Source organism: Gastrolobium bilobum, unplaced genomic scaffold, assembly GCF_033153095.1.
Source record: "Gastrolobium bilobum isolate Gb01-03AN ecotype WA unplaced genomic scaffold, APGP_CSIRO_Gbil_v1 utg19851, whole genome shotgun sequence".
In the NCBI taxonomy this organism is placed as follows: domain Eukaryota; kingdom Viridiplantae; phylum Streptophyta; class Magnoliopsida; order Fabales; family Fabaceae; genus Gastrolobium; species Gastrolobium bilobum.
Window position 1 is genome coordinate 52,211 of NW_026895776.1, and position 18,109 is coordinate 70,319.

Consider the following 18,109-nt stretch of genomic DNA (forward strand, 5'->3'; position numbering starts at 1 on the left):
GAAATGACACTGTTTAGCAGTGGAGTTTTGTTATCTGTTGCATGGTAACAATTTTTGTGCTCATTTTCCAACCTATTCAAGAAAGTTATGAAGTTCATGAGTAATTAAATGAATTTAACATATTATTTAACCAGGAAATTTTAAATTAATTAATTAATTAATTAATTAATCATTTGACTCTCTCTTCTATTTGTGATAAGATGCACATGTAGAAATTCCATTGTCCTCTTCGGATAATCTCAAATGTAGCTAGCAAAAGCTCTAGTTGTGGCCACTTTTTCAAAACCTTCACGAGATTCATTATCCATGTGAATCTCAGGAAAATATTCGAGAGCTGCAATCCAATATCATTGTCTGATATAAAAAATATATATTTGCAATTACAATATTCAGATAAGAAAGACGTAAAAGAAAACTTACGCTACAAATATAGTACAAGATTTTATGTTGAAAAACAAGATCATCCCTCAGCCTGAAGTTGCCATTAAAAAATCCTCATTTCATGACAAATTCCCAGCATAATTGAAATATCGTGATTAGTATAGAAGTGAATATAACAAGCCATAGAAGATTATGCAACATGACATATGTTACTCTAATTATTGCTCCCACAATTGTCGACAAATGCTTCCGCATGTTAACCCAATGGCTCGAATCTCCTTTTTGCCTCCCCAGATTTATACATTTGTGAGGATATTCGATAAGCATGTATTAGTTGATGACGTAAAGAATAATATACACTATGAAAGAAATACAATATCCAATTAATTCTATACCTACAAAGCGCGTCAAAAAATGGCAAAGCTGAGATGATAATCTTTAAATAAATCATAATAATTCCATAATCGCATAACTCATGATGCATTTTTAAAACTATAACCAAAAAGTTGCAAGCCATAATTGCCAAATGCTTTAGCAATAAAGTCTGTATCCATAACAATTACACAATAAAATGTTAGTTAAAATGCATAACAAGAAATGGTGATAAAAATAAAAGTTTGCAAACAAGAAGAGTAATATTGTAAATATCTTAAAATGACATCATTTACAACCAGCATAAAAATTTAAGTGTTTCTAAATTCTTTGAAAATAAATAACATAAATAAAAAGGTATAAGTTACGTAAAGGAAAGATAAGACATATAATTTAATCCACAAAAAAACCTTATATAATTTATTAACTATAATATCTGGATAAGACATGCAATTAAGAAAGGGTGAAGGGGACCAATCAAATGTAATATTGATAACATCACGTTTGCACAAAATTTGAAGTGTAGGTGGACAAGTCGTTTTCATCACTTGTTGGTTCCTGTAGTGGATCACAGTGACTCCATTAATTGCTTGGGCAGAAGAACAACTAAAAGGCCCTTACAAAATTTATTATGGGTTAAGATACAGTGGGCTTGTTAATGAGGGTAACTTTCAATTTTATTATGGATTAAGTTATGACTATTCGCAAGTTACTGCATACTTTTTGTTCTTCTTCTGGTCTGCGAGTAAGTAGGGAGAAGACAAAAGTCTTTTTCTCCAAAAATGCAAATCACAATAGAGCCATGGAGATTAGTGGTCACATGGAATTTCAAATCACACCCAACCTGGGAAAATATGTTGGGATACCTCTACATCACAAGCGTGTGGGTAATCCGAACTTGCAACTTTCATCACAAAAGACTTTTTCTCAATATCTATTCAATTTAGACTTTATGCTCACTTCAGAAAGCTAATAAAGCCTAAAGCTGAGGGACAAGTCCACTAGCATGAGAATCAAGCAAAGTAGAGCGATAAGCACACTATCTATTGATCCAAAGAAGCTTAACGACAACTTCCATTTCTGGCCCAGAAGGAAAATGACAAAACTCCTTGCTCCATCAAAGGAAGCCAATGGGCCGCCCTTAGAAAACCATGAATCTTGACCCTAATGAAGGTAGTCGATGAGTTAAATAGGTGGTTTCTGAAGGATAGAGTTAAGATTCATATATCTATATACAGATATCCTTTTAAAGCTAATGAGGACTGCTATCTCTTTTGTAATGGTACCCTTAGCTTCCCACATTCTCTCGAAAAACCAGAGTCACATCGTTGCACGCAAATGCTTCAAAAGCCATGCAACCATGACCTGCTTCTCTGAACTTCAAACCCTCTCGCCACCTGCACTCATATGGTGGCACAATTACGAACTTCTCCATCATCTTTATTCTCTAACCTCCGAGAAAGTGTGTGTGTGTGTGAGTGCTAGAGTTATTTAAATTTATTTAAATAGTAAATAACATTATCACAAAGACAAAATAGATAACCAGAAGCAGCTATTAGAAGATTTTCGAGTTGAGCTCAAATGATAAATAAGATAGAAATAAGGGAAATAGAAATAGACATTGAAATAAAAAGGGAATAATAATAATAGGGCTAATGGATCTGAAACTTAGGCCACATCCTTATCCAAGAAAGTAAAGAAGAGAAATGAAATATATATGTTGAGAAAGATCCTTGTAAGGAAGATAAAATGATTTGGAAGAGACAAAAATGAATCGAAAACAACTACATTTTCTTTTGGAAGACGTATATGGCTAATAAAAATATCGCTATCTCTGTTGTTTTATTTTCTTTTTGTTCATGCAACTACATATAAACATGTAAGAGCCGAAGTACCAAGCTCCACAACAGTCAATCAATTGCCATGGTCACAAACTTGCAGACATCGACTACCTTGTACTTTCATATTCTTATTTCCCTCTTCAGCCTCTTCCTTTCTTGCAGCTAGCACATGTGACATTACACCTTACCCAGCATTCTGAACAACTATTCTGCCTGCTCAATATTTATCCATACATGACCAAGGCCGTTTCTTCTTTCACCAATCCTTATCAATAACAAAAACCATTCTTCAATTGGTCTCTTCTTATCTTAGAGACCAGTTTACCATTCTTGAATCCACGGTACATGTCCACGAAGGCCGTCTTAATTTTGCAAAATTAAACTGTGATTTCTTATCCAATGTCCTCCAAGTTATAGGAAACCACAACACCGTGACTAGTTATCAAGCTTATAATTTGCAAACCTTGCTTAGTGCCATTTTAACCAATCGACAAACATGCTTGGATGGTTTTCATGAGGTAACTCCCTATCCTAGAATTATCAGTGCCTTATCGAGCCATCTTTCTGATGGGATCAAACTTTAAAGCATATCTCTAGCCATTTTCACCCACGGTTGGGTTAAAGGAAGTTCAACATTAATAGTGAGAAATATAGTTGAAAAGAATAACTTGAAAAAAGGTATTCTAATATATTATAAAATTGTAAATAATCTGTACAAATGGTTCTCTATTTATAGAGAATACTTGACCTAATTTTAACCTAATGGGCTTGGCCCAATATAACAAATAAATGACTAAATAATAACTAAATAATTATTATTTACAACACTCCCCCTCAAGCTGAGGAATAGATATTTATCATTCCCAGCTTGCTAGTAAGTTCTTGAAATCTGTCTGAAGGAAGCCCTTTTGTTAATAGATCAGCTAATTGACGCCCAGTGGGAATGTATGGAGTGGTAATCAACTCGCTATCAAGTTTCTCTTTGATGAAATGGCGGTCAACCTCAATATGTTTAGTCCGATCATGTTGAACTGGATTATGAGCTATACAAATAGCGGACTTATTATCACATAACAGCTTCATAGGTCCCTCACATTTTATTTTGAGATCATCAAGTACAATTTTCAGCCACAGTAACTCACAAATGCCTCGAGCCATAGCTCGAAATACAGCTTCTGCACTTGATCTGGCAACCACATCTTGTTTCTTACTTCTCCATGTCACCAAGTTACCGCAAAGAAACATGCAATAACCAGTGGTAGAACGACGGTCAATCACGGATCCAGCATAATCAGCATCCGAGTAGACTTCTAAAGATAGATTGCCATCACGTCGGAATAACAATCCTTTACCAGGAGTACCTTTAAGATACTGAAGAATTCTCTCTACTGCCTGCATGTGTTTTTCTTTTGGATCGTGCATAAACTGACTAACAACACTAACAGCATAAGCTAGGTCTAATCTAGTATGGGCCAGATATATCAATTTCCCAACTAGCCGTTGATATTGTCCTTTATCAACTGGAGGACTCTCTTCTTCATAGCCCATCTTGTGATTCTGCTCAATAGGAGTATTAGAGGGTTTACACCCGAGCTTTCCTGCTTCTTTGAGAAGATCAAGTACATATTTCCTCTGGCTGATAAAAATTCCTTTGCTTGAATGAGCTACTTCTATCCCTAGGAAATATCTCAATTTTCCAAGGTCTTTGATTTCAAACTCAGAGGCAAGTCGTGTTTGCAGAATCTGTCTCTCCATAAAATCATCACCTGTGATAATAATATCATCAACATATACAAGGAGCACAGTAAGCTTCCCATTTTGGGAGTGCTTGAAGAAAATAGTGTGATCTCCTTGGCTCTGTCTGTATCCTAAGGTCATCATAACCTCAGTAAATCTTCCAAACCAAGCATGAGGTGACTGCTTCAATCCATACAAGGCCTTTTTTAATCTACAAACTTTATTTTCCCCCTTCACAGAATCAAAACCGGGCGGGATTTCCATGTAGACTTCTTCTTCTAACTCACCATTGAGGAAAGCATTTTTCACATCAAATTGATTTATATCCCAATTGTAATGGGCAGCAAGGGATAACAAGATTCTCACTGTATTCATCTTTGCAACTGGAGCAAAGGTTTCTTCATAATCAATGCCATAGGTTTGAGTGTAACCTTTGGCCACTAATCGAGCCTTATATCTCTCAAGAGTGCCATCAGAATTATATTTCAGGGCATAAACCCATCTGCACCCTACTGCTTTCTTTCCGTTGAGTCTATCAATAACCTCCCATGTTTTATTTTTCTCCAAAGCATTCATCTCCTCTTGCATGGCTTGAGCCCAATTCCTATCTTTCAAGGCTTCATGTACTGATTTTGGGATTGCAATAGAATCTAGTGCTGAAACAAAGCTTTTGTGCTGTACAGAAAGATTAGCATAGGAAACAAAGTGGGAGATAGGGTATTGAGTACAAGAGGGACAAGAGGAACAAGTTTTCTTGTGACAAGATCTTTTTCTTTTTCTACGAGCAATAGGTAAGTCATCAGAAGTAGAAGCAATGGGTAAGTCATTAGAGATATCAGAAGAAATAGACAAATCATGAGAGGAAATAATATTAGAATCAGAAACAGGAGATTCGGGAGACTCAGAAGAAATAGGAGATTCAAGACTTATCAGTGGTTCAGACGATTGAGGTTGCTGGTGAGACAGTATGGGTTGTATCTCAGGTGTATTTGAAGGTTCTGACACACCAGGAGCAGACACACTAGGAACAGAGAATATTGATCCAGACTCAAAGAAGGAAAGGGACGAGTCTTCTGAAGAACTGTTCTCCCCCTGACGATGAGGACCCAGGAAATAAGATTCTGATTCTTGAAAGGTGACATCCATAGAAACAAAAAATTTCCGACTTGGTGGGTGATAACACTTGTACCCTTTTTTATAAGGGTTATAACCAAGGAAGACACACTTAAGAGCCCTAGGATCCAACTTACTCCGATGTTGTTTATGAACATGGACAAAGGAAACACATCCAAACACTCTTGGTGGAAGGCTCTGCAATATGGGAATAGAAGGAAAGAAGGAAGTCATGGAATGAATAAGACTGATATTGTTAAGGACCCGTGAAGGTAAACGGTTGATCAAAAAAGTTGCAGCTAATACTGCTTCTCCCCAATAAGAACTAGGAACAGATGTCTGGAAAAGTAGTGCTCTAGCAACTTCAAGAAGGTGACGATTTTTCCTTTCAGCAATCCCGTTTTGTTGAGGGGTATCAACACATGTGAGCTCATGAATCATACCTCTGTCTGAAATGAATTGTGACAGGCGTTGATTGACGTACTCAGTACCATTATCAGATCTGAGTCTTTTAAACAAAACCCCAAAAGAAAAAAATATATATTCACTAATTCGGTTTAAAATAAAAGCGAAAGGTAAGAACTAAAATTATTTTTATTTCGCACGCACGCACGATCGACCAGTGGCAACGTGTGTGTGGTTGACCAAAGGCCACCTAGCTCCTCTCCCTTCCACATAATGTGTTGTGTCGCAACGACAATTTAGGAGTGTGAGGTGGAAGCTTATATACCCTCTCACCTCTTATTAGTTGTCCACAATGGGACTTCTTAAAATCCACACACCCCTTTAACTTCCCTCTTTTCTTTTCTTCCTTAACCTACTTCTTATTCATAACCCATAGGATGTATATATACAAATTCCAAGTGAAAGAACATTCAAAATGTGATTAATATAGATCATGTTTGGTGAAAAGTGAAGTGAAATAATAGAGACAAATGAAGGAGATGAGAGAAATGGAATGACACAATGGTTTCCAAAAGATAGAGTAAAGATTCATAAACCCATAATATTACAATCTGGAAAATAAGTTATGCTGAGCAAGACGAAAAGAATGACCTTGCTATAAGCTGACCAAGGATAATTTAATTTAATTTAAAATATAGAGATTGATTACTTGAACATACATGACACTTGATATAATTAATTTGCATAATATCGTGCGTTGAAATTTAGTATCTAGTTAAGCAGATATATTAGTGATACCATATCCACTGCTTCTTCAAGCCTCTTCCGATCTGACTCTTCCTTTCACATTTTTTCTTTCCCTATCTAATATTTTCTCTCCCAACTTTCCCTGCTACAAATCTCATAAACGAAAAAAAAGCCAAAAATGTTTCGGTTAAAAAAAGCAGAAGTCATGAAAATAAAATCAAAAACATATTATTTTCAGAAGCTAAAAATTTTAGCTTATCAAAAAAGTAGAAGTCAAAAGTCAAATATAATTTTTTTTTAAAAATCTAAATAGCCGTAACTTTTCTAGAAAATACTTTTAAAATAAGAAACTCATAAAATAGACTTTTTTGATAAGTCAATACAAACGGGCTCTATATAGTGTTGAGAAATAAGTCATATTATATTATGAGGAAAGTGTATATCATTTTGAAGGATATAAAGTTGTGTCATTTTAAGTGAGAGAAAGAGATAAATCATAAGAGAGAATGAGTGAAAAAAGTTTTAAAAGTGTGAATCTCACCTCTTTGTGAGAGTGAAAGGATATAAGATATGCCATTTAAAACGACACACCATTTTCCTTATATTATTTATCAAACAACTTCTTGCAATTCGGATGTTTAAGTGAATTTTTTAAAACTAGCCTTATAAATTTTTTGTTACGAGAGGATTTTATAGATTGTAATGAATGATACGATTTCACGCGCAAGTAGATTATATTTTTAAAAATTTATTATTTGACTGAATGTTCTTATCAAGTTAATTATATTCTTAGAGTTTTACACCATTCAAAAATTATTTTATATTTCATTTAAATAAAATTTAAGAATTTTTAAAATGTATAAAATTCTAAATTATTCAATCAAATTTTTATTAATGTTTAATTTTTTAAAATTTATGATAAAAAATTAAAATAATTAGTGACTATTACTTAATAATTAAGTAAATAAAAATCATATTTTGTATGAGAATTATTAAGTGAGATAAAAATATAAAATTTTAAAGTAGTATAATAAATCCATCTTTTCAAAAAGATCAATGTACGAGAAAACAAGGAGTGCCTGGTTGGTCATGTGTCAGTGTCACAAGGATGGTGCCACACGGATAATTGAAGGAGTGCCGCTGCAGCAGAGCAAATCTCCAAGTACTTGATTTTCGACAAGATTAGAAAAGTGGGAAAATCCCATCGCAATTGCAATCCCTCGTATTTTCTCGGAAAATCTCAGTACTTTTCTTAGCAGCCAAACAGTCTCTCTTGCCTCTTCAATTGAGACCTACTCATCGCGATTCCATTATCTGAATCTGCAAGAGTCGTGAAGATATGTCAACCTCAAGCCAGCACCAGTTCCGATACACTCAAACCCCGTCAAAGGTGCTGCACCTTCGCAACCTTCCATGGGAGTGCGCGGAAGAGGAGCTCATAGAGCTGTGCAAACCCTTCGGTAAGATCGTCAACACCAAGTGCAATGTCGGCGCCAATCGCAACCAGGCTTTTGTTGAATTTGTAACTTCCTTCTCTCTCATAAATATATATATTTTTTATTCCGATTGTTTTTAATCCTTCTTTATTCTGGCTTAGAAAGATATTAGGGTTTTTAACCATGTATTTGCTGATTGAGAGGAATTGAGCTGTATATTATCATACTCAGACGAGAGAATTAGCATCAAACTCTTTAGGCTTTTAGAATCTTGAAAGGTTGTTCGTTATCATGTTCCGCCGTTGGACTTAGGTCATCAAAATTAGGCCTTTTATGGGGTAAAGATGTTGGCGTGTTATCAATTTTATGCTTTTCAACAGTTTTCCTCTACAAAATAAAAAAATGCGTCAATTATGTTATATTTGAGCTTCTGTATTTAAAAAATAAGCAAACAACCTCCAATAACCTGAAATGTTTTTGTATGATATATAACCAATCATTAGGAATATATATGCAGCTCGCAGCCACATCAATGTAATAATAAAGTTTTAGCTAAAAGATATATCAAATAAAAAGTTATTCACCACTGTACTAACAAAGTATAAAAGTATATATCAATTTTAGCTTATGTCCCCTCTATTAGTATTTTGAAGGACTGCCTAGTGTCTGAGGATTTGTTTTCTTATATTTGATGATACCTGGTCCTTTTTCTGATTTTCCAACTCAAATTTCTGAACTCTCAAGTATACATGCTTTACCAGGCGGATCTAAATCAAGCCATTTCAATGGTTTCATATTATGCTTCATCTTCAGAACCTGCTCAGGTTCGTGGCAAAACTGTTTACATTCAGTATTCTAATAGACATGAAATTGTCAACAACAAAAGCCCTGGAGATATTCCTGGAAATGTCTTGCTGGTAACTATTGAAGGCGTGGAAGCTGGGGATGTGAGTATTGATGTTATCCACTTGGTAAGTGTTACTGATTTGATTTAGTTGATCTGGTTCTCTTCTTTGTGTGTGATTTTTTTATTAATATGTTTAGTCTACTTTGTCTTTGCCTCCTTAAAAGTTGTATACCTCTGTCCCTGGAAGGAGTGGTAATTAGCCTCTTTAAAGATAAACAAATGGCATTACTATTAGTTGAAAGACCCATAGTTAATTTTGGAGGCCTGATACGAAGTTAAAAACAGGGATTCCATTCTCATTACTTTTAGGAAAAAGGTATGTCCACCTGGATCATTGCAGGGCGTTTCACTGCATCGTGGCTGTTTTAGTCGTGAAAATATTGTTTCAGATTGAATCCTGCTTTATATTTTTGTTTCATCTGATGTTTTCCTGGGAAGCATTGTAGTCATTCAAACCTTTCATTCTCGTTACATCTTTTTATTTTCCTTGCTGGGAGGGTTGAGGGCTCTTTAATGAGTGATTGGTCAGGAATCTGGGTTTTAATACTTTTTATTCTTATACAGTTCCATATTAATTTTTTATTTAATCATGTGATCTTTCTACCTTCTTCCCTTTTATTTTAGTATTAGAAAGAATCCTGATCAAATTATGTGCCATTTTTTTATTGAAATCGGTTGAATCACAGATGGTGATCTCTCATATTTAAATACTTTTGTTGGAGACAGTTTGGAATAATTATCATGTACGTCATACTCCTTTCTAAGGTCACGCATATAAGTACAGGTGTCATTCTGCACTTATTTCTTATCTGTTTGGAACTTCTTTTCCTTCTTGACATTGCTTTCTGATCTCAACATTTGTGGTGATTCCTGATTGTCTGCTTTCCTATTTTTTTCCAACCTTTTCATTTAAGGAAAAAGCAATATGATTTATTAACTAGTTCTTTATTCTTTATTCAGGTGTTTTCTGCTTTTGGCTTTGTTCACAAAATTGCTACATTTGAAAAGACTGCAGGTTTCCAGGTTAGTGAATTATTGTCAATTGCACTTTCCTTCAATGTGTCCTGACTTGCTGTAGGTATTAACTATGTTTATTGCCATTGCAGGCTCTGATTCAGTTCACTGATGCTGAGACTGCTTCTTCAGCTAGGAATGCACTGGATGGAAGAAGCATACCAAGGCAAGTAGTGCTTTTGTATTTTCCTCTTACTTCTTCGTCACAATCTTTAATTCTGGTCATCGCTTGATAAGTCATAAATTTGCTGATTTGCTTATGCTTTTGTGTTCAGATACCTGCTTCCAGACCATGTTGGCTCTTGTAACTTGCGTATTTCATACTCAGCACATAAAGATCTGAATATCAAATTTCAATCAAATCGCAGCAGGTAATGATGGAAGACAAGACACTATTATATTTTATTCTGCTGTTCTGTTTATTGGTGGTCTTTTTTCTCAGAAACTTGAGCATATTGTGAAAGCTCTTTAATTTTTTGTGGTGTTCTCTTATCTGCTAATTGATATATGCGCTTTTATCATCTAGGGGTTACTGAAGCTTGGTAGTCAGGATACAGTTGAGTTGCCATGGCCACTTAGTAATTTTCTCAATCATTTTCCAGCTGTTTGATACATTTTCTGTCAATTTTGTTGAAATTATTGTTCTTTTGGTATTGAAATGTATTGAACGTGTTATTTTAAATCATATTGGGGATTCAATACTAATTATTTGTAATTGTTCTCAATGTAATTGGTCTCCATCTTTTTCTTTGGAGGCAACTCTGATATTTACGATGCCCAACTGCCTCGTCTAATTATATTTAATACATACTGAAATCTAGCTGTGGAGAAAGCTTCTTGTTTTATCAATTTAGTTCTTAGGTTGAAAAAGAATGGTTTTTTACCTAATGGGTGTAGCTCAGTTGGCAACACTAATAGAGTGGGGAGAGAACCTGGATTCGATTCCCACCAAATACATTTTTGGAGAGGGGTGAGGAGCTTTAATTGTGACTAAGCCCAGACTTGGGATTATTCCTATAGCTTGCTCAAAGAGTTAAAGCTTGTGGGGATGCCAGGGGGATTGACTTGCCTCAAAGAGATAATTATGGTTGGTATACCAAAAAAAAAAAGAAAAAAGAAAAAAGAAAAAGAATGGTTTTTATGCCTTGAGGTTGACTGGCCATTATTGGGTTATAGTTTCTAAAATATTTTTTCCATTTCTTCCCTTGTTCGGAAGCTCCAAGTTTAAAGTCTTGTTTTCTAAAATAGGTTACAATCTAGAAGTCAGGAAGAAGAAATAAGAAGTGAAATATCTATAATTGTGATACACCTCTAATTAAGGTTTACACTGCTAGGGATGAGAATATAGGTGTAAGTATCGAGGGGGATGTTGGGATGGGAAGAGTTAGTTATTCAGAGGTTTCTAGAATAGTCCAGCTAGCATCCTATGAATGGAGGGATAGCATAATTCAGTTACTAGGAGTGTTTAAAACCAAGGATGGCTTGGAGAGAAAGTAGGATTGGATTGGGTGATTATTATGTTCTTAAAATTTTTAGAATTTCCTCATATTTAAGAGATCTTTCATTATTTTTAGAGATTTTATCTTTAATAATTATTAAATTCTTAGGAAAATATCATTTTGTAGAGATTTCCTATTTATTTGATTCAATTAGGATTTCATATTTTAAGATTTCCTATCATGCTAAAATTTCTAAGAAATAATATCGTAATCCCTAAATAACAGAATAATCTTGAATATGCTTCTTCATTCTACATCTGCATCTCTTCTATCACTGTCTTTTGAAAATTAATTAAATTTAACTGGGTTGTCTATTCACTCTTGTGATTTATCTTGCCAGTCAACCATTTTTGTTCAATGCCTCTAGCCTCTAGGAAGATCTTTATATATTTTTAATGCACTCAGTTTTTTAAAGTTTTGATTCAGGCATAACATTGTTTAAATGTTCATATGGCTAAATTTCAATTTTGTAAATATTCTCTTGTGAATGGTTAGTATTAATATTTTTTCCATGACTGTTCAGGGACTACACAAATCCTATGCTTCCTGTTAATCATACTGCTATTGATGGGGCATTACAGGTATTTTATTATTTAGTCTTTGAGTCTTCAATAATTTCTGCTTTTGTATTTTTAGTATGTGCTAACTATTTATGATCTTCAGCCTGCTTTAGGTCCTGATGGGAAGAAGATAGAACCTGAGAGTAATGTGCTTTTGGCTTCCATTGAAAATATGCAGTATGCTGTTACTGTTGACGTCCTCCACACAGTGAGAATTTGTGATTTTTTAGTAAAATTTCCAAATTTGTATGTGATTTATACTCTACATTGCTGGTCTATTTTTGCAGGTGTTCTCGGCATTTGGTACTGTACAGAAAATTGCTATGTTTGAAAAGAATGGTCAAACTCAGGCACTAATTCAATATCCTGGTATTAATTCTATTTGACTGTCAGTTCTTGAGCTAGTAGACTGTGTCCCTTTTTAATATATATATATATATATATATATATATATATATATATATTTCCAAAGTGAATATGCCTATTTTCTTCCTTATCTAACTAGTTTTCTTGTCATTGCTGGTTCTTTATGTACTCAATGATGGGTTTCTTAATTTGGGAATTTTTTTGTAGAGGGTTGTGTGGGTGGGGGGTTTGAGGGTGAGACGTTAGTTCCCACGGCGTACATTGCATCAGTGTGTGTTTGGATTGAATGATTGACAGCTAGGAACCCTTGTTCTGTCTTTCATTGTTTTTAACCATTTCATATTAATTCTATTGTATATTTTGTTCTTTTTCATTAACCAAATGCTTTCCTTCTGCTCCAATGTCGAATGTAAATGATGTTTCTTGCTAATGGATGGAAATTAATTATTGTACTTTTCTATGTTTTGAGAAAAATTTATTTTGGGGCTAATCCTGTCAATGTTATATTAGGGGAATTTCCACACTTAAGTGAAAATGAAACTGGACAATTTTGTAGCATTTTGAGCTTCTATGTCTATTCAGGTGTATGATTTTTGTTATACTATTTGAGGAGGATTTCTTATACTTCCTTGCAGTTTTTTTGTTTCTTTTTAATAATATCTGATTGCTTCATCAATTTTTTTTTTCTCCAGACCATCATGTATTATAATCTTGCAGATTAGGGTACATTTCACGTGACTTATTCAATACAAGCTTAAATTTAGTTGCAGGGGAGGGAACTGGGTAGAAGATTGGCTAGCCTTCCCGTCCCTTGTTTCTGGACAAAGCATTTGTTTTGGTTCTATTGATCACGTGTAAACATTTTTTTTGCAGACATCACAACGGCAGCAGCTGCTAGGGAAGCTTTAGAAGGGCATTGCATATATGATGGTGGCTATTGTAAGCTTCATCTATCATACTCTCGTCATACTGATCTCAATGTAAAGGTATAAAAATATGTGTTTTTGAGTTAATGTTCATGAGGAAAAAAATTGAAAAAGGAGGGAAAATTAAACATATCCTTAGAAGCAATGTGGACACTTTCTTGATTGCAAAGAGATTTGGTTCTTAAATGTATGCTTCTTGACACTTGATTGACCTTTTATAATAATTTGTTTCTGATAATTGAATGATTACTCGAGCCTGATTTTAGTTGTATATGTTATGTTTTGGTTTTAGGCTTTTAGTGACAAAAGTAGAGACTACACAGTGCCAGATCCGAGTATGCTTGCAGCACAGGTTCCTGCAACAGCTTGGCAAAATCCACAGGCCACACCTATGTACCCTGGTAGTGCCCCTGCTTTTCAGACTCAAGTTCCCAGAGGACAAGTGCCTTCATGGGATCCAACCATGCAGGCAGGTAGACCGAGTTATGCATCTCCACCTGGTACTTTTCCTGTTCAAACTGGTGGAGTTCCCCCAATGCATGCCTATGGGCCAGCAGCTCAAAGCAGCCCCATTACTCATAATTCAAATCCTATGGGAATCACCCGGCCTGGATATCCATCCAACGTAAATTTACAGCCCAGTGGTGCTTCGCCTCCGGCACCTGGTTCCTCGCCTCTCATGCAAACCAATCGAGTTGCTCAGGGATTGGTTCAGCCTGGGGCTCTGCCAAATGTGAGACCTGGTGGTGCTTCAGCTCCAGGTCAGCATTATTATGGTTAGAAAGTCATAGTTTTACTTTTACCTGATTGAAAGGAGAATGGTTTTGATGTATGAAAGAATGATAATATGTACTCATTTGCTATTTGGTTGGAAATTTCATCATCATCATTATTATTGTTATTTAAGTTATGAAATTTATTTTTCATACAAAGCTTCGAAATCCTATATTATAAGTCCTTACTCTCTTTATGTTCCTTTACTTTTTTTATTTTGAAAATCTTTTATTTTCATTCAATATTCACTAGTGTAAAATGGAGGGGTTAAACATCTTTCTGAACTCAAGGTTATTCATGAATCCAAATCTTCCACAAATAATAAGGATCAAATACCACGGTAACCATGTGAAATTTTGGACTGAAATGCACTTCCAACTTATGTTGTTCTGTCACTCATAGTTGATGGGGTTATATTGTACTATTGAGCCAGGAATGTTGTTTCCCATAGCTGCTTCTGCTATTAGATCTCTAGCTATCTCTATTTGTGGTTTAATCACCGGTTAGCAAGATTTTTGTTAACTTCTCAAAATTAAAGTGAAATCAATCTTTCAGTAACAACTGATCATAAATTATCTAGTAACAATGGGTTGAGGAATTGAATTTGTTGAAGCACTCAAGTATGCTCGATTATCACCTCACCGTGATTATGAACGAGGAGGGCATAATTATTTTTACGTGGTGTGAAAATGTTGGCCTACCATATATTTTGGTTGGAAAATATAGGAGAAAATAGATGACTAAAACAGAAAGAACCCAATAAAAACAGTTTTCATGGATAATGCTACAACACATCCTTTAATTAGGTTTGAAACTCGTTTGTATAATGTACGAGGTGAAGCTTAAGCTGATAATGTCGAATGAAATTTCGTATAATCAGATACCATTTCAAATATGCATAAAGCTTAAACTTTTAAATAAAATTATTTTCTTAAATTTCGTATTAGATAGTGCACGGGCATATGCATGTCCCTTCACTTGGTCATGTATATAAGGTCACATTGATTCAAGTAGATGGAGCGTAAACCTGGCAACTTTATTCAAGAAAAAAAAAAAAAAACCTTATTTGTGGACGTAAATGGATACTTTTGGTCACTAGCTCTCTCCTCTGCTCTGTGCTTCAATGTTTTGTTAACCTTATTTTCGTGCGGAGCAATTTTCGGTGCATAGGGAGTAGGTATCCCTTTTCCTTAAAGAGAAAAAAAAGGAGGACATGGAAGAAAATAATTACAAAGGTAGGAGCATTATATATATATATATATATATATATATATATATATATATATATATTAAATATTTGGTAAAAGATGTATCCATATATTGAAAATATTTTCATGCTCAGGAAGGTTAGAATGAGCATCAATCAGTTTCTGGTTGCTGCACCCAGCAAAGTACTATCATTTGGTACTGGAAAGGTCTCTAGTGTTTCCAATTATTTGAAAGATAAACTAAAGTTTCTTGAAACTGAACATTCACTGATACACAAAGATATGAACTTTTTAAGACCTTAAAATTAAAATAAATAAATAAAAAATAAGCATCTTTAGTTTCTTTAATATATGCACTTTATTTTTTCTCCCTGCATTCGCTGATTAATTAGGTTTTTGATTATGAAGAAACCAGAAGTACTAATTCTTATTTAGTGTAATGTTTGCATGTGTATTTGCTCGTAGTATCATCAATGAATTTATTAGATGAACGTGGTAGATTGAACATTAAATAAAAAAAAAATGAAGTGAAAAGTTGCAAGAAAAGAATGTAACTTTATATTGCAGTACCTTTTGACTTGCCACACACAACAAAAATGCATGTGATTGCCTATAGAAGAAGCTATGTGAGGTTGTTGTCCACAACCCCATCTTTTTTTATGGGTCACATTCAATTATGATGGTACACAGTACACTGTCTTTGTCTTTAAATAGTTGTTTTCAATGCTTGGGTTAATCCGAATCGCTGAAATCTCTCAAAATAATACCAACTCAGCAACAAAGCAAAACCTTCATTTTTGCAGATTCTCCACGAATTTCTTTTATAAGTACGCGTAGTTTGCAGCCTTATGTGTAGACACTTCTGAAAATAATGCGTTAGATCCAATACTAGTGGAAAATAACTGTTCCAATTGAACTTGTCCTAATGAATTATGTAGGTCAAGTTGTATTTATTTGAGTAACGCTAAGGTGGGGTCTAAAATAAGCTGTCATGTCACACACTTCAAAACGCGCTTACACATAAATGGAAATTTAGCAATTCATTCCCTTTAATTTGGTTATAAATTGTTATAGAACAACTAATACCGCTTTAGATATTTCTACCTTCTAGAAAGGCTTATAAGCTTCACTAAAACAGCTTATGTTTAATAAGTACTTAAAGTTGCAGAAGATTAATGGGTTGTGTTTTCAACATGTAGTATAGAATAATGCTATTTTCGTGATACTTTCATATCAAATAGATGATTTGGGTGGCCTGCATCATTTAATAAACATGTACTGAAGAAAATTTTATGAGAGGGGATGAGAAAAGTTAAATTCACTCTTATTTAGGCAGAATAACATGATAATGAGTCGATATGTAACCAAATTTGAATAAGTTTTCAATTTTTTTTTTCATTTATGAGGAATATAAAAAAAAAAGAGAGGGGAGGAGGGATGAATTTATGCTACATTACTATTTTTTTTGTCTTAATATAATCTCACATAGAGGTTTAATGAAATTGGGTTGTGGGGGAATCACCCCTCATGGTTATTCCCTGGCTCTATCAAAATTAACAAGTTCAGATCCTCGTAATTGAATAGGATTTTTTTTTTTTTTGGAGTACATGACTTAAGAAATATAGATAAGAGTAAAGTTCCTTTCGGATCCCTAACAAAAAATACAGTATCCACTTTCGTCCTTTACAAAAAAAAAAAATCCATATAAGTCATTTTTCAGGATTAAATTGAGTCTTCATTAAATTTTTGAGGGATCACATTTTCAAAGAATTGAAATTGTAGAGGGACTAAAAATTGACTTTTTTTTGTAAGGGACAAAAGTGAAAACCATATTTTTTGTAAGAGACTTTACTCTATGGATAGTTATAATGACCCAAAGTTAGAAGCAAGAGACCATAAGTTCATAACAGCAATGAAAGCACAAGCAAAATTTTACAAGATTCTACTATTGAATATATTTGCTGTAGTTGAATCTTTCCATTTGTGGGACAAGCGAAAGGCATGACAATAATGTATATAATGTAAAATGTATGTGTCTGCGTTAACGGGAACGCTTCTAAGGATCTAAATAAATTACTTTAGATGCGTTTTAAAGTCCTCTCTCTATACAGCTCTAAAGTGCAGATTCACAGAATTCCACATTCTTATTAGGTTCGCTTTTTGTCATGTCACATGACAAAACTATTTTCCTGCACACACAAATTAAGTGTGGGTCCCACGCTTAAAAAAAAAAGTCAAACCAAAATCAGAATACGACGCCGTATCCTCAAGATATGTTGCCGGATCCTTGTTGCTGCAACATGATTGTTATATTTCCCTTATTAGATGCAGTGTCCATTCACAGTTACTCGAATTCCTCGTAAAAGTCTTTATCTTAGTTACCTATAAAGAGACACCGAGCCCCACCCAATATAATCCAATGCCTTTTTTTTTTTGTCCATTTCTGGTGAGCATTGTTTCATTATGGATATTTGAGTCCAACGAAATCGCTGCTATTTGGCAACAAATCAAACTTCTGTATACTCTTGAAATTTTCATTGACAAGACTAAAGCATATGACACATATAGTGCACTCACGGGAACTTATTGGATGGTTTATGGTTACTGTATTTACCCCTGCTGAGGGTACAAAAAAGATGGTCTAAATTGCAATAATATGTAAAATGCAAGCAAACTAAGTTATATATATATATACACAATTATGAACTACCTGCGACTTATTCTAACTCCTTAATGGTCTTGATGTTGGAAGATAAAAGTAAAATGAACAAAAACATATATTGATATTAGCAGAATGTTGTACAATTATAAAGTTTTAAGGCC

General features: G+C 34.3%; 1 protein-coding gene across 4 annotated transcripts; it reads left to right on the plus strand.

The window, feature by feature from the left end:
• Nucleotides 1–7,780: 7,780 nt before the first annotated feature.
• LOC133295805 (polypyrimidine tract-binding protein homolog 1-like) lies at nucleotides 7,781–14,233 on the plus strand. 4 transcript variants are annotated; one of them, XR_009749411.1, is made up of 10 exons: nucleotides 7,781–8,118; nucleotides 8,794–9,003; nucleotides 9,900–9,962; nucleotides 10,046–10,119; nucleotides 10,229–10,324; nucleotides 11,976–12,033; nucleotides 12,116–12,220; nucleotides 12,300–12,381; nucleotides 13,252–13,491; nucleotides 13,597–13,726. XR_009749411.1 is itself a non-coding variant. In XM_061494660.1 (10 exons), the coding sequence occupies exons 1-10, from the start codon at nucleotides 7,936–7,938 to the stop codon at nucleotides 14,083–14,085; spliced, it is 1,473 nt and encodes a 490-aa protein (XP_061350644.1). In that variant the 5' UTR covers nucleotides 7,781–7,935; the 3' UTR covers nucleotides 14,086–14,233. The 4 variants fall into 4 exon arrangements, 3 of the variants coding, with proteins under 3 accessions (XP_061350644.1, XP_061350646.1, XP_061350645.1); XM_061494660.1 differs by having other exon boundaries at nucleotides 13,252–13,364; nucleotides 13,597–14,233; XM_061494662.1 differs by having other exon boundaries at nucleotides 13,252–13,317; nucleotides 13,597–13,737.
• Nucleotides 14,234–18,109: the final 3,876 nt, after the last annotated feature.

Excerpts from the sequence above, each read along its gene's own strand:
- LOC133295805 (XM_061494660.1), top strand. The coding sequence starts at position 7,936 with ATGTCAACCTCAAGCCAGCACCAGTTCCGATACACTCAAACCCCGTCA. Across the intron at positions 9,004-9,899 it reads GTATTGATGTTATCCACTTG|GTGTTTTCTGCTTTTGGCTT; the intron begins GTAAGTGTTACT and ends TTCTTTATTCAG. Across the intron at positions 13,365-13,596 it reads ATACTGATCTCAATGTAAAG|GCTTTTAGTGACAAAAGTAG; the intron begins GTATAAAAATAT and ends TTTTGGTTTTAG.